The 16436-nt window shown below is 40.2% G+C and overlaps 1 protein-coding gene across 2 annotated transcripts in view; it reads left to right on the top strand.

Annotated features, from left to right (window-relative positions):
* Nucleotides 1–16436, top strand: part of BCL2L13 (BCL2 like 13) — a 62225-nt gene that overhangs the window by 33476 nt on the left and 12313 nt on the right. Inside the window, exons 3-5 of one of the 2 annotated variants that reach the window (XR_014295309.1) lie at nucleotides 5531–5638; nucleotides 7713–7869; nucleotides 12009–12101. Coding sequence is in view for 1 of the 2 variants with exons in the window: in XM_082635954.1 (XP_082492080.1) it covers nucleotides 5531–5638; nucleotides 7713–7869; nucleotides 12032–12101 (335 nt within the window). In the remaining variant the exon portion in view is untranslated. The remainder of the gene's footprint in view (nucleotides 1–5530; nucleotides 5639–7712; nucleotides 7870–12008; nucleotides 12102–16436) is intronic. The other variant, XM_082635954.1, reaches the window with a different exon arrangement.

The raw sequence follows: 16436 nt of genomic DNA on the forward strand, positions 1-16436 counted from the left end.
GGCACGAACCCGTGTCCCCTACATCAGCAGGTGGACTCTCAACCACTGCACCACCAGGGAAGCCCCAGATTACTTTGAAAAGGAAAACCTGTTCTAATTATAAGCAGTACTTGAGATTTATTACAAGTCTGGAAGTGAAATAAGCCAGTTCCTGAAAGACAAGTGTTGTATGATTCCACTTGTATAAAGTACTTAGAGTAGTCAGAACTGAGAGAGAAGTAGAATGGTGTTTGCCAAGGGCTGAAGAGAAGAGGTAATGGAGAGTTACTGTGTAGTGGGTCTAGATGAAAAGAGTTCTGGAGATGGATGGTAGCACAATATTATGAATGTATTTAATACTACTGAACTGTACACTTAAAAATGGTTAAGATGGTAAATTTTGTTAGATGTATTTTACCACAGTAAAAAAAAATTGGAAAAACAAAACCTATATGTAATGATAGATTTTTATGCTTTATGAGAATTTACAAAGATTACCTTATTCATAGGATACATTTTGTCTTCAAATTTTGCGTAAGATTGTGTTTTTTTTTTTAATTTATTTTTGACTGCGTCAGGTCTTAGTTGCAGCATGCGGGATCTTTCTTTGCAGTTCATGGGCTTCTCTCTAATTGTGGCACTTGGGCTTAGTTGCCCGGTGGCACGCGGGATCTTAATTCCCTGACCAGGGATCAAACCCTTGTCCCCTTCATTGGAAGGCAGATTTTTTTTTTAATTGTTTATTTTTGGCTGTGTTGGGTCTTTGTTACTGCGTGTGGGCTTTCTCTAGTTGCAGCGAACAGGGGCTACTCTTCGTTGTGGTGCGCGGGCTTATCATTACAGTGGCTTCTCTTGTTGCGGAGCATGGGCTCTAGGCACACAGGCTTTAGTAGTTGTGGCACGTGGGCTCAGTAGTTGTGGCGCACGGGTTTAGTGGCTCCACGGCGTGTGGGATCTTCCCGGACCACAAACCTGTGTCCCCTGCATTGGCAGGCGGATTCTTAACCACTGCGCCACCAGGGAAGTCCCTGTGTCTGTTTTGTGTAATTAAAAAACTTATCAACTTTATTAGGTATAATTAAGAAAAATTGCATATATTTAAGGTGTACTGCGTGATGGTTTCATATAAAAGTACACTGTGAAATGGTTACCACAAGCAAGCTAATTAGCATTCATTGCCTCACATGGTTACTGTTTTGTTTTTTTTCTCTTCTCCCTCACCCCTCTCCCCCTGGCAACCACCTGTTTGTTCTCTATGAGTCTGTTTCTGTTTTCTTATGTTGGCTCATTTGTTTTGTTTTTTTAGATTCCACATATAAGTGAGATCATATGGTATTTGTCTTTCTCTGTCTGACTTATTTCACTTAGCATGATACCCTCTGGGTCCATCCATGTTGTCACAAATGGCAAGATTTCATTCTTTTTTTTTATACTTGAGCAGTATTCCATTGTATTGGGTTGGCCAAAAAATTCATTCGGGCTTTTCTGTTACATCTTACAGAAAAACCCAAACGAACTTTTTGGCCAACCCTACACACACACACACACACACACACACACACACAGCAAATCTTCTTTATCCATTCATCCGTTGATGGACACTTAAGCTGTTTCCATATCTTAGCTATTGTAAATAGTTCTGCATGAACATGGGTGCCTGTGTGTGTGTGTGTGTGTGTGTGTGTGTATATCTCTTTTTGAATTATTTTCTTCAGAATAATACCTGGAAGTGGAATTCCTGGATTGTAAGGTAGTTCTATTTTTAATTTTTTGAGGAACCACCATATTGTTTTCCATATCAGCTGTATCATTTACATTTCCATCAACAGTGCATGACCTCGCCAACATTTGTTATTTATTGTCTTTTTGGTAATAGCCATTCTGACAGGTGTGAGGTGATAATCTCATTGTGGTTTTGATTTGCATTTTTCTGATGATTAGTGATGTTGAGCATCTTTTCATGTGCCTGGTGGCCATCTTCTTTGGAATGTCTGTTGAGGTCCTGTGCCCAATTTTAATAGAGTTTTTTTTTTTTAATGTCTAGTTGTATGTGTTCTTCGTATATTCTGGATAGTATCATTTGCAAATATCTTCTCCCATTCATTAGGCTGTTGTTTTGTGGCTAGTTTTCTTCACTGTGCAAAATCTTTTTAGCTTAATGTAATCCCGTTTATTTTTGCTTGTGTTTGCCTTGCCTGAGGAGACATATCCAAAAAAATATTGCTAAGATCCATGTCAAAGAGCATACTGCCTATGTTTTCTTCTAGAAGTTTTATGGTTTCAGGTCTTATAAGTCTTATAAGCCTTTACTCCATTTTGAGTTTTCTTGTGTGTGTATGTGGTGTGAGAAAGTGTTCCAGTTTGATTCTTTGCATATAGCTGTCCAGTTATCCCAACATTTTTATTTTAATATTTATTTGTTTATTTTGGCTGCTCTGGGTTTTAGTTGCAGTATGTGGGATCTTTGTTGCAGCATGTGGGATATTTTAGTTGCAGCATGTGGACTTCTTAGTTGTGGCATGCGAAGTCTTAGTTGTAGCGTGCATGTGGGATCTAGTTCCCCGACCAGGGGTTGAACCCCGGGTCACCTGCATTGGGAGCAAGGAGTCTTACCCTCTGGACCACCAGGGAAGTCCCTTCCAACATTTATGGAAGATGCTATCTTTTCCCTATTGCCTCTATTGTTGTAGATTAATTGCCCATATAAGCATAGGTTTATTTCCAGGCTCTCTGTTTTGTTCCATTGATCTTTGTGTCTGTTTTTGTGCCAGTACCATATTGTTTTGATTCCTGTAGCTTTGTAGTATAGTTTGCAATCAGGAGTGTGATACCTCCAGATTTGTTCTTCTTTCTCAAGATTGTTTTGGCTATTCAGGGTCTTTTGTGTTAGCTGTGGGGTTGTCATATATGGCCTTTATTATGTTGAGGTATATTCTCTCTTTACCCACTTTGTTGAGAGTTTTTTTTTTTATCATAAATGGGTTGAGAGTTTTTATCATAAATATCATAAAAGCTTTTGAATTTCATCAAAAGCTTTTCCTGCATCTGTTGAGATGGTCATATGATTTTTATTCTTCAGTTTGTTAAGGTGGTGTATAGCATTGATTGATTTGCAGATATTGACCCATCCTTGCATCCCTGGAATAAATTCCACTTGATCGTGGTGTATAATCCTTTTAGTGTACTGTGTATTGTTGGAATTGGTTTGCTAATGGTTTGTTGAAGATTTTTGCATCTGTGTTCATCAGTGATATTGGCTTGTAATTTTCTTTTTTTGTGATATCTTTGTCTGGTTTTGGTATTGGGTTGATGCTGGCCTCATGGAATCAGATTGGAAGCATTCATTCCTCTGCAATTTTTTGGAATAGTTTGAGAAGGATTGGTACAATATTAACTACTCTCTAAATGTTTGGTAGAATTCACCTGTGAAGCTGTCTGGTCCAGGACTTCTGTTTTGGGAGAGGTGTGTTTTCTTTATTGTTTTGTTTTCTTGCGGTACGCGGGCCTCTCACTGTTGTGGCCTCTCCTGTTGCGGAGCACAGGCTCCGGACGCGCAGGCTCAGCGGCCATGGCTCACAGGCCCAGCCGCTTCACGGCATGTGGGATCTTCCCGGACTGGGGCACGAACCCGCGTCCCCCTGCATCGGCAGGCAGACTCTCAACCACTATGCCAGCAGGGGAGCCCTGGGAGAAGTTTTTAATTACTGATTCAATTTTATTACTGGCAGTGGGTCTATTCATATTTTCCATTTCTTCCTGATTCAGTCTTGGGAGATTGCATGTTTCAAGGAATTTATTCATTTCTTCTAGGTTGTCCATTTTATTGGTGTACAGTTGTTTATAGTAGTCTCTTATGATCCTTTGTGTTTCTGTGGTGTGGATTGTACCTTCTCCTCTTTCACTTTTTATTTTACTTGGGTTCTCTCTTTTTTTCTTCATGAGTCTGGCCAAAGGGTTATCAATTTTGTTTAGCTTTTCAAATAACCAGCTCTTAGTTTCATTGATCTTTTCTGAGTTTAGCCTCTATTTCATTTATTTCTGCTCTGATCTTTATGATTTCTTTTCTTCTAACTTTGTGCTTCGTTTGTTCTTCTTTTTGTAGTTCTTTTAGGTGTAAGGTTAGGTTGGTTATTTGAGATTTTTCTTGTTCCTGAGGTAGGCTTGTATTGTTACAAGCTGCCCTCTTAGAACTGCTTTTGCTGCGTCTCGTGGATTTGGGATTCTTGTGTTTCTATCTCCGTTTGTCTCCAGGTATTTTTTAATTTCCGTTTTGATTTCTTCAGTGACCCACTGGTTGTTTAGTAGCATATTGTTTTAGGTAATGTTTTAAAATTTTTATGTATGTAGTTTCAACTAAGACATATATATATATATATATAGGCAGAAATGTTAAATGAAATGTCATTAAATAAAATATATATTAACCATGACATTGAGGGGATCCTTTCTGTTGCATTTCAACTAGAAATACCTAAGGAATTTTATATTTTCCACAGAAAAACCTTTTGAGGGTCTGAGTTTTATTTTAGTTAGTCTCAGCTCAGAAGGAAAGTGTTTTATGTAGCCTGAAGAAAAATTATTTTTGTCAACTTTGAAAGTTGAAATCTAATCAGATAATCTGTGAGATACAGAAATGTTTATTAACCTTTTATTTTTCAAATGAATTTTAAAGGCCTGCAGATGCTATAAGTTTCTTGACCTAAATTAAATTAGTAAGCTCATCTTTGAATTCAGAATTTTTTGTTTGCAAAGGATGAAAGCATATTAAAGCCTAAAACCTCTGTTTATAAAACTTGTCAGTGATACAAACAACTGTAAAAGTACTGGGAATATATAAGATAAATACATTCTGAATATAAATACATTCTGAATGGGAGGAGTGAGCCATCATAGTTGGATTCAGTGTTTCAGATGGAATGATGACACTCTGCCCCAGCTATCTGGGGCAGGAAAAGTTAGTACATTGTTAAGCATCTGGTTTATTTTTCTCCTTTGGAGTCTTCCTCTTTGTTCTCCGTTCTGTGCTACAGACCAGGACCTTACTTTTCCTTTTACTGCATGAGAATAGCTTGTGCCCCATACTTTTGGTATATTCATGGTTTTCTTAATTTGGAGGATATAAATCTTTTGATGATAATGGGCCTTCTCTTGAGCTGCAGTTTGCATGAAGATGTGAAGGTAAGGGGCCGTGAATGTCATTTTCAGGAGACATTATCACTGATCTAGACAGCCTTTTAGGTTTCCTTTTCTGTTATGTCAGAACTGTTTCTGAGCTGTTTCCTTCCTAGCAGCCCAACCAAATGAGGAGGAGGACACAGCCTGCATTAGTGGCTCTGTACTCACATGGGCCTGAATTCCAGTTACAGCTCCTCCATAGTCGTGGGACAACCTACTCAGGCATCAGCTTCCTCATCTTTATATTATCTCCTAGCCCTTAGTCAAGATAATGAGTTTTGATTTTGTATTTTCTGACTTAATGCTTAAAATCCTACCCATATTCTAATGTTTTCTTTCCCCCTCTTTCACTAGTAACCTTTCTTATTGGTTTCAGGGGTTCAACAGGATATAGCTTCACAATCTCTGGATCAAGAAGTTTTATTAAAAGTTAAAACTGAAATTGAAGAAGAGCTAAAATCCCTGGACAAAGAAATTGCTGAAGGTCTCTTTATCCTTATTTTCCTAGTTAATTGGTGGGTTGTTTGGTGTGTTTTGTTTTTTTTTTTTTTTTTTTTTTTTACAGTGGAGTGTTCACAACATTTCATTACACAGCTTCATGGGTCTGGGATTATAGGTGAAACTAGAACGTACCTCTTTCTTTCCTGGGGGAATCTGTTTATAAGTTTCTAAACTATACCCAACAGAGTAGATGGAGCCTTTTCTGGTGTTAAGTAATGGACTAAACAGTCATGTTAAGGTACTACTTTCCCTTCAGTGTGATTGATATCTTTATATTAATAACACTAAAGGGAGAAATGTAAGCGTGCTTTCATTTTTCATGTGCTATAGATGGTGGTGGCAGTGATAACATTCTTAACACCACCAAAAGTATATAGTCCCCACTATATACTTTGACAGTAACTTCCCACTTCTAGTCCCACCAGTCCCCTGTCTCCATCCCCAATCCATCTGCCTTCTGTCTCCATGCATTTGCCTATTATGGGTCTACACGTAAATGGAATCATACACTGGGTCGTGTTTTGTGACTGGCTCTTTCACTTAGCATAGTATTTTCAAGGGTCATCCACGTGGTAGCACAGATCAGTACTTCATCCCATTGTATGAGGAATAATATCCCACTGTGTAGATACAGCATATTTTGTTTATCCATTCATCAGTTGATAGATATTTAGGTTGTTTCCACTTTTTGGCTATTATGTATAATGATGCTATGAATATTCATGTTCAAGTTTTTGTGTAGATGTGTATTGCCCAGTAATTTTTATTTTTTTATTTTTATTTTTTTGGGTTTTTTTTTTCTTTTTTTCTTTTTGGCCATGCCACACGGCTTGCTGGATCTTAGTTCCCGACCAGGGATCAAACCTGGGCCCATGGCAGTGAAAGTGCTGAGTCCTAACCACTGGACTGCCAAGGAATTCCCTGCCCAGTAATTTTTAACAAAAAAACCCAGAAATCATGTTTATAAATCAGCTCCCTGTTAGTAAAGAAAAAATATAAATAGAAATTTACAAAGATCCAGAAACCTAATGTTAATGTTCTCTTTTATTTTCCTTTACTGACATTTTTAACTGATTAATGTTATAGTTCTGTTTTAATCCTTGTCCATTTCTGACAACAGTACTGCATGGCAAAATGGGCAAAAGGCAGAAAAGAAAATGGCAGCGAAGGCTTATATGCACTTCCTCATCGAACCTGTATTCCCCAAGACTTAGCATCAGAGTGGGCGTTCTCAGGCCTGCTCAGACCATGCAGCATCTGTGAACTTTGTAGCCATGTATATCTTTCTTGAAGAAGTACATACTTAACTCTAGTGAAATTTGCAGCCTTCTAGGAGCAGGCTTTGGATTAATGCAATAAATGCTTTATGGAGGTTATTGATAACCCTTGGGAGTGGGTACAGGCCACCTGCTTTCCTGGAAGTCTGTGCCCTGCATCCCATTTGTACCCTGGACCAGGGATGATCTGGCCTCTCCTTCCTGCGGTTAGAGCAGGGCTGCGTCTGTGTAACAGGGAGTGAGGAAGCAGAGGAGAAGCTGGCTGTGTGAGCGGGCGGCTTGTATACTTGTGAATTACATCCGTGTGCGTGAGTGCGAGTCTGGAAGGTCACTCTGAAAGGGAGTGAAAGTCATGGGGTCCTCTAAGGTGGAATAACTGATGAGAATCTGGTTTAAGAAGAGCCACATTTGTAAAGGTAAAAACAAATCTTAAGAGAGGGGTGATAGAGCTGGCAGTTGCTCTCATTTATCATTCTTGGACTGAATGGGTCTGCGGTAATATACAAAATTGGTTTGTGTATTTTGCCATGTCAGTTTAGCCTTTTTCTTCTTTGAAACTAAGATTTTTCATAAAAATCTTTCCTTAAAGAAAAAAAACCTCTAAATTGAAGGCCTTTCAAAGGAAACATTAATATCCCATAACGATTATCTGACATTTTTAAGTGGCTTATAACTAACTGTTAGCTAGTCCCCAGTAGTTGGCATCCCAACCCCCTGAGCTTTTACAGCACAGCTTCTGGCATTGCTCATTAACTTGGGTTTTCCTTCTGTCATCTTCAGCCTTCGCCAGCACAGGCTTCGACCGCCACACTTCGCCCGTGTTCAGCCCTGCAAACCCCGACAGCTCCATAGAGGACTGCTTGGCTCACCTCGGGGAGAAGGCGTCGCAGGAGCTGAGGGCGCCTCTGCTCGGGGCCTTGCAGATGCTCCTCAGCCGGTGAGTCCCCACGGCCTCTGTGCTCTTAAGCCTCTGTTTTAGGTGAACGGTGTCACTTCTTTTCTCACTTACTTGTCTTCACTTTTTCTTTTTTTGCTTTCCCAAGTCATCTCTGTTTGTGTTTTGAGCAGTGATTTAACTGTTCCAGCATGAATTTGACCATTTGTATTGACTTGTTGGCTGTCAGGTTTCCACCAATGCTTTCACCGGTTGTAAACACACGCTGTTTCACTTGTGCTGAGCATTTTTTACCAGCACTCCCTCGTGACCCGCGTTAGTGGCGCGACTGGGGTTTTCTTCACTGTACTGCGGGGTTGACGTTGTGTCCCTGTTTGGGGCGTCCTGGATGTCGCTGCACTTCGGCTGCACACCTGCCTGTGGAACCGCTGCCACAGTCCCGCTGTGGGAACTGCTTTCCTAGCTGTCGTGCTGGCTGTTAAAGCCAGAGGCAAGAAGCTCATCATGAAAGTATATGAAGTAGAACCAAGTCATTTATGGTAAACCTGAAAAATTTGTTTCCCTTAATTCTTTGATGAGAGTCATTAACAGATTGGTGTGAATTTTAAAAAATGTTTGGTTTAATGAAGATAGATGACTAAAACAAGGTGAAGACTGTTCCTTCACTCAAGGGGCCAACATTCAGGTGCCAAACTACTGTTGTAGTAAAGTAATCCCTAACTTTCACAAAGGCAACGGTTATACATTACCATTTGTTAGAAGAAAGCAATTTGGGTTTAAGGATGATTCAGTTTGTTTCCGCATATTTTGGTGACATGAGCCAATGTAAAAATCCCAGCTATACATAAGAAACAGTGAAATGAAAATCATATTTGGATTTTCTTAACTTTATACATAGAACGTTTAAAAATAAATGTGGAGAGAAAATTCTGGGTGTGGGGAAGTAAAACCGAGACAGGAAATCTGGAGGCACAGCAGTGGCTTTCAGAGTGCTGTGAGGAGGTGAGGGGCGGTGGTTGGGCCCGCTCCACTCTTCTTAAGCCCGAGCAGCCATACTTGCATGGAGTTTGTATATTGAGCTTTCATCTTAGATTTGAAGGAGCTTACTGTTTGGCCAATACAAACATAAAGAACTTGTAAAAGCAGTTGGGACTGGAAGTAAAGTAACTGAGAAGCATAAGGCAAAAAATGGTCTCCAGCTTTGATGCAGACTGTTTGTGTCAAGTCATTTCACTCTGTCATCGCTTCTCTGTTCATTTCAACTTTACTGGGATATTACGAGCTCTCCAAAGAACCGCATTATAGTTTTATATATGTACAATGTATGTGAAGAACAGTATTATAGTATATGTATTTGGAGTCCTTTTCATGACCTACAGGACAAATTGATCTTTTCACTACAAAGTAAATTATATTTTAAAAAATACAGTCTTGGATGAATATTTGTTTTGTTTTCCCCCAAAGCTTAACAACTTCAAAAAGTTATTAATATCCTGAAAATAACTGATGTTGAACTAGAAGTATTATACAGGTTGATGGCAGTATTTTTTTTTTTTTTTTTTTTGCGGTACGCAGGCCTCTCACCGCCGCGGCCTCTCCCGTTGTGGAGCACAGGCTCCGGACGCGCAGGCCCAGCGGCCACGGCCCACGGGCCCAGCCGCTCTGCGGCACGCGGGACCCCCCCAGACCGGGGCACGAACCCCCGACCCCTGCATCGGCAGGCGGACTCCCAACCACTGCGCCACCAGGGAAGCCCTGATGGCAGTATTTTTAAGGTGGAAAATACCACTTATTCCCCCAAACAGTTTTGTTAAAGTAGGGAAACTAATCCTGAACTCTTCATACAGCCAAGCACCAGCAATCTGAAAAGTTTTTCCCCTTGAATTCCCTGGCAGTCCAGTGGTTAGGACTTTGCCATTTCACTGCGAGGGCACAAGTTCGATCCCTGGTCTGGGGATCTAAGATTCTGTGAGCCGCACAGTGCGGCCCCCCAAAAAAAAAAAGAAAAAGAAAAGTTTTTCCCCTCCTCTTGCTTCTTTGCTGAATTCAAGTAGCTCATTAGATAGGGCTGATTTTTTAACTACTTATTTTTCTACGTTTAAGATTTCCTTTGAGGGCTTCTCTGGTGACGCAGTGGTTGAGAGTCCGCCTGCTGATGCAGGGGACACGGGTTCGTGCCCTGGTCCGGGAAGATCCCACATGCCGCGGAGCGGCTGGGCCCGTGAGCCCATGGCCGCTGAGCCTGCGCGTCCGGAGCCTGTGCTCCGCAACGGGAGAGGCCACAACAGTGAGAGGCCCGCGTACCGCAAAAAAAAAAAAAAAAAGATTTCTTTTGAGTGTTTTAATCTGCTGGATCTTTTATGTGCATATATGTGTGTACATATAATGTTTCAGATCATGTTTCATTCTGAAGGATGCTAAAGTACTTTAGCCTGATAGACAGATTCCGCGTAAGGACTGGCATGGTGCACAGCGCAGCAGGCAGTTCAGGAAAGGACGTGAAGGGAGTGATGCATGCAAGCAGAGCTGCAGGGAGCAAGAGGCAGGTTAGACGGTAGCGTGTCTGCTTCAGGCCTGTGTTACAGCCACCTAGTGTGTCGCCCGGATCTTCTAACAGTTGTACGCTTACTTTAATGGCAGTGCGATAGCAGGAAGGTCGCACATAACATCTTATTAAGACGGTCATCCCTCATATCTTAACTCCTCAGTGTCACTGTGCTGTACGTTATATTGACTTACAGAAAAGAACTATACCTGTGTCATCAGAACTGTTCTCTGAAACATCTAGAGCCACACGCTGTCCAGCAGATAAATGCAGGTCACATGTATGTAATTTAAAATTTTCTAGCAGCCACGTAAAAGTATTACATACAGATTTTAAATATATTTTATTTAACTCAATGTGTTAAAACTATTATAGTTGGAACATGTATTTATTATAAAAATTATTGGTGAGATGTCGTAGGTTCTTTCTTTTTAGCGAGTCTCTGCAGTCTGGTGTGTTCCTCAATAATACTGAGGATTATTGGACCTCGTTACCCTGGTCCAGATGCTCGTTGGCTACATGGGGCATCAGTGTGTCGTGGCCCATTTCAAAATCCTAGGAGCAGCGGCGTGTCCTTTGGAGCCAGCACTAACTGGGTGTGAATTCCTATTCCTCTGTTGCTGCTTGCAGCCCTGTGGATTTGGGACAGTCTCTTAGCTTTTCTGAGCTTCAGTTTCCTACTATGCAATAGAATATAAAACACAAATACATAAAAATATAAAACATAGCAATAGGCTACCAGTAAGTGTACCTGTTATCAATCTTAAATATTCATAGGCTGAAGAGACCACCACGGGGTGGTCAGAGCAGAAAATGCCTTTGGAATGGATTTAAAAATCCTATAAAAGCAAGACTCCTCTCCTTTTTTACATATATGTTAATTCTTTGCCAACAAAAGGCGGTGGGGGGAGGGGGAGGTAAATCTTTACTAAATCTGTTGTCCAGGAGCCTTGGTGCCTTCCTGTGTAAGTTGCTATGGAGTGTCTTTGTCGTTGATGTTGATTTGCACGTGGGCCCACGCTGAGAATGCAGCATTCACATCCATCCCCTCCATAAACGAGTGTCTGTACGACAGGAATAATCAGAAGGAGAGCCCCGCCCCAGGGTTGGGTGTCCCAGGACTCCAGGTTAAACACAGAGCTCCTTTATTGACCTTGCTTATTCCAACTTATGTCCCCAGTTTGAAAAGTCTTCCAGTGACAGTGTCCCTTTAAGTTTTAAATATTATACATTTTTTGCCTTTAACTTGTTAAAAAAGTTTAACTTGTTCTTTCAATTTTATTAATGAGATAATTTTTGTTATTTGTTATTACTTGATTCTGTATTAATAACCCAAGTGTTTATATTTATCTGCAACGTAGAAGCCTTGTTGGATAAGTTTCGAGCAATTGTAAAATATTTGTTATTATATATTTTTCTCTTCTTATGTTGTAAACTGCTTTCCCAAGCTCGTAGCATAAATCTCAGCCTGTAGAGAATGCTTAAAGAAAAATGCATACCAAATGTTGAAAGCCATGTCTCATAGAAAACTATATGTTGAAAAATCTGTGTTACTTTAGCAAAAAGTTCAACAGCAAAGTAGTGACTGTATGTTTATTTATCTGGAAATTTAGAATTTTCCTTCTTTGTGACACAGACTTTTAAAAAAAATCTCTACAGGCCAGTGACGTATCAGGCATATCAGGAATGTACACTGGAGACCACAGTTCATGCCAGCGGCTGGAATAAGGTATAAACCAAGTTATCTTTTCTCTTACAAGATTTTAGTGTGTTAGTGATCAAGTACAGGAGGGATTGTTAGCATCGTATAAGAGAACACTGTTAGAGCTTGTTGCTTAATGCATGAATCCAGCTGTGTTATGCAGTGTTTCTGATTAAGGCTGGCGCAGAACCACATGTTCCATAGTTGTGCCATCTGCCTTCCCATCTGCCCCGAATTTCCCATGATCTCTTCATTTCTCTGCCTTAGATGTGACATTTCTCTCCAGGTGGTCGTTTGTTCACAGGTGAGTATGTTTTGGGGACACAGCTTGTGGGTCTCACAGGGATAGCCCCAGTCGTGCTGATAGTTTACCATCTGAGCATTGCAGCCACCCCTCGGAGATGGCAGAATGAATTTTATTAACTTTCGTTTTGTTGTTTAGTTAGCTAGTTAGTTAGGTCAGGTGATTAATCAGGAAAAACAAAAGTCAAAGTACTTGCTTAAGACCCCTTGACTAATACAGTTTGGAACCGGCACTGGAGCTGAGAGCTTCTGATTCCAGCTTCGTGTTCTCCCACTGTACCGTGCTGCTGACCCATCGTCTCAGGGTGTATTATCCACTTATCACCTTGCCGAGGCCGAGTCTCAGGGGGTGCAGTAGGGGGTGGTCCAGCTCACTGAGGAGGAAGTCTGGCCCTTAGTGATGTGGTGCTGGGGATGAGAGAGTGCAGTGCAGTTATTTTTATAAATAGCCACCTCTACTCAGAATTGTCACTACCGTGAGCCAGACTGTGTGACCTTATGTACCTAATTGATGTATATTATTTTTACTCACCTTAATACAGGCTTTGGAGGCATTATAGCATAATCATTAGCATCATAGGCCTGTAATCGGACTTGTTTCAGTATCAGCTTTGCCACTGACTAGCTGCATATCTTTGGACAGGTGAATTAAGCACTTGAAGGCTTAATTTTCACATGTGTGAAGTGGAGATGATACTACTAACTTCAGAAGTTTTATTAGAACTGAGTGACATGATGTGTGGTTCAGTGCTTATTTTAGTGCAGTGTCTGGCCCTGTAGTAAGCACTCTGTAAACAGTGGCTATTATGTTAGATTTAACACATGGAACCTTGTTACCAAATAGTCACTATTATGGAGTTTTAGTATGTTACTTAGCTGTAAAAAATTTGTTAAAATATCTGACTGTTTCATTCGCTTTCGTGGAATAAAACAAACCTCTCATTTTATAAATAACAATGAACTTGGCTATGATATATTTCTTAGTATATCCAACAAATATTTAGATACCTAATATGACTAGCCTTCTCCCGCTATTTTATGTTCTTTTCCTGTCACCCTTGTCTAGGACTGTCACAATCAACTCTCGTGTGTCTCCCTGCCTCCCCCACCCCCCCATCCTATGCTTATCCTAAAAAATTGGAGTAAACCCCAGTCTTCACTCTCCCTCTTCACCTGTCCTTTTTTCCCATTCCCTGCCTCATTTTAGTCTCTCATCTTGCCAAGGCTGTGGCTTGAATACCTCAGGTAAATGAAGCATGCCAATTAGAATATGACTTGCTCTGATGAATCCAGTATCCCTCTCCTAAGTCCTTTAGGGCTAAAAAGAACCTGGCTTATTATGATAGGAAACTGAAATGCCTCTTTCCACCCCAATCAGAATCAGATTGGCTTATTTAAGCAATTAGCCCATATTTTGCATTTTATATTTTGCGTGAACGTTTGCAAAATTCTGATGTAGCATCATTATATGAATATGGCTATCTGGTAGGTACATAAGACTCAAATGAAAAAAATGTCCACAAAGCATGCCAAGTTTCCAAACTGAATGTCAGTTCATCTGTATAGGGATTTTAAAAGCATCTTGGTATAATGCTCTTTAAATAGATCAGAAGAAGTGGAGGAATAAAGCTGTCACAAACCCATATTAATAGAATGATTTTTTTAAGTACATGTACAAATGTAGGCTGTATAGTATGTATATGCCAAGAAAAATAATTGGAATGTATGCCAAAACATTAAATAATCCATAGTAGTTATCTCAGAATTGTAGGTTATTCTTTAATTTTCTTTTATTTTTCCTCATGGGAATTGGTTTTCCTATGAACTTACCTGCTTATAGAAAAAGAGGAGAGTGGCCATTAAAGGGAAACGCTAGAGTGTTAGGGCACAGTGCTCACATGTAATAAACAGACTTTAGAGACACGGGAGCAAAGAGGAGTGAACTATTTGCCTCGGTTAAGTTTTACTGGCATATTACATCACTCATCTTTTAAAACCTTTCATTATTAAATTGTCAGGCGTGCACAAAGCGGAGCGAATAATGTAACAAACCCGTGTCCGTCACTCAGCCTCGGTGGCTTTCAGTATGTGTCTGGTCTTGTTTCATCTGTTCCCCACACTGTACCCCTAGATTACCTTGAAGCACACCTTATAAATACATTAGTATGTATTTCCAAGGATAATTATATCCCTTTTTTAACAACTGAGAATACCATGATTACACCTCAGATATTAACAGTCATTCTAATACCAGCACATAGTCTATTTATTCAGTATATTCAAATTTTCCCAGGTGTTTCACAAAGGTATTTTCCTAAGCTGATTTGTTTGAATCGAGATCCAGACAAGGCTCGTGCATTGTATTTGGTTGATATGTCTTGTCTTTAAAAATTTTTTCGAAATATAATTCATATACCATAAAATTTACCTTTCTGATATATACAGTTTAATGTTGTTTAGTACAATCACAGAGTTGTGCAGCCATCTCCACTGTCTAATTCCAGAACATTTTTATCTTCCGGGAAAGAAGCCCCGTACCTTAGAGTAGTCACTCCCCATTTCCTGTTCCTTCCAGCCCCCGGCCATATGGCTTGACTCTGTCCGTATGAATTTGCTTGTTCCGGGCATTTTATATACATAGGATCACATAATATGTGACCTAAGTCTCTTAATTTGCAGACTTACTCTTCCTCTTGGGTTTTGTTTTTATTTTTTTTCCTCTAATTACTTACAGATTATTTGTTCTGTTAAATTTTCTACCTCCTGGATTTTATTGACTGCATCACTGAGATGCCAGCTAACATGCACAGCTGACCCTTGAACAATGCGGGGGTTAGGGGCACCGACCCTCCCTCCAGCCGCAAATCTTCATATAACTTAAAGTTGGCCCTCCTGTCCCATACATGCATCCCTCCATACATGCAGTTCTGCATCTGCGGATGGGGTAGTACTGTGGGGAGAACTCAGTGTATCGCTTAGAGTTAGCCCTCAGTACCCGTGGTTCCTCCGGTTCAGACCCTTGCTGTTCAAGGGCCCACTGTATCTTCTTCCCATTGGTAGGTTGCTCTAGAGGCCTGATCATATTCAGGTTTAATCTTTGTGGCAAGACCGTGTCAGTGGTGGTGTTCTCTATTTCCTGTGACATCACACTGAGTGACACATAATGTCTGGTTTTCTCTTAAATTTTATTTTGAAGCAGATATTTCAAAGGCATTCAAACCTAATCAATGGATTAGGTTTAGATAAAATTTGTGGGGTGTGACGTTTACTAGAATTGCTGAGATATAGAAGGGTTAAAGAGTAGATTCATGGACCAAAATGTGTAATTATCATCACAGTATTTTCCCGGAAGGGATTCTTGGAGCTATAAATTGATATACGTCATTTCTGCACCAGGCAAGCTCATACGTTCTTTAGTAGACGGATAACACTGTTAGCTAAGTGCATATAACCTGTTGGAGGAAGACACCACGTGGTGTATATGGGGAGACAGAAAGTGGAGATAACCTTTTCTGATGGTCAGAAGCACCTTAGCATCTACTGCAGAAGTTATTGAACAAACCAATAACTTACATGAGTTGTGCGATTCCTGTTATCCAGTAAGGAAATGACTTACAGAAAAGAATTCAAAATGTAAGACTGCTTGGTTGCTTTTTAGTGCTAGAGATAGAAATAGTGGGACCTTTTAGGAATGGATACTTGGGGATCCAGTTTTATTTTAAAAGTTTTTTAATACTGTGGGAGGTGAAGTACAAAAAATATCAGGTGTACACATGATATAAAATGCGGACTTGATGGAGGTCAGTTGTAGAAATATTCATGAAGCTTTGTGTGTGATCATAGCAATTAGAGGGCAAGTGGGTATGAGTACATAAAGACAGTCTAAATTATAAAGTGTAGTGGGTCCTTGAAGATAGTGTGTCACATAGGTGAAGCAGACAGGACACGTATAACCAAGAGTGTTGTCAACGAAATAGAAGATGTTAGTCTTGTAAAAGGAAGTTTCTGCACTCACTGCATTTCAAGAAAGATGTAATTGGGATGGAGAAGATCCAGGAA

The sequence above is a fragment of the Mesoplodon mirus genome (genome assembly GCF_964341445.2).
Source record: "Mesoplodon mirus genome assembly, chromosome: 11".
Lineage (NCBI taxonomy): Eukaryota > Metazoa > Chordata > Mammalia > Artiodactyla > Ziphiidae > Mesoplodon > Mesoplodon mirus.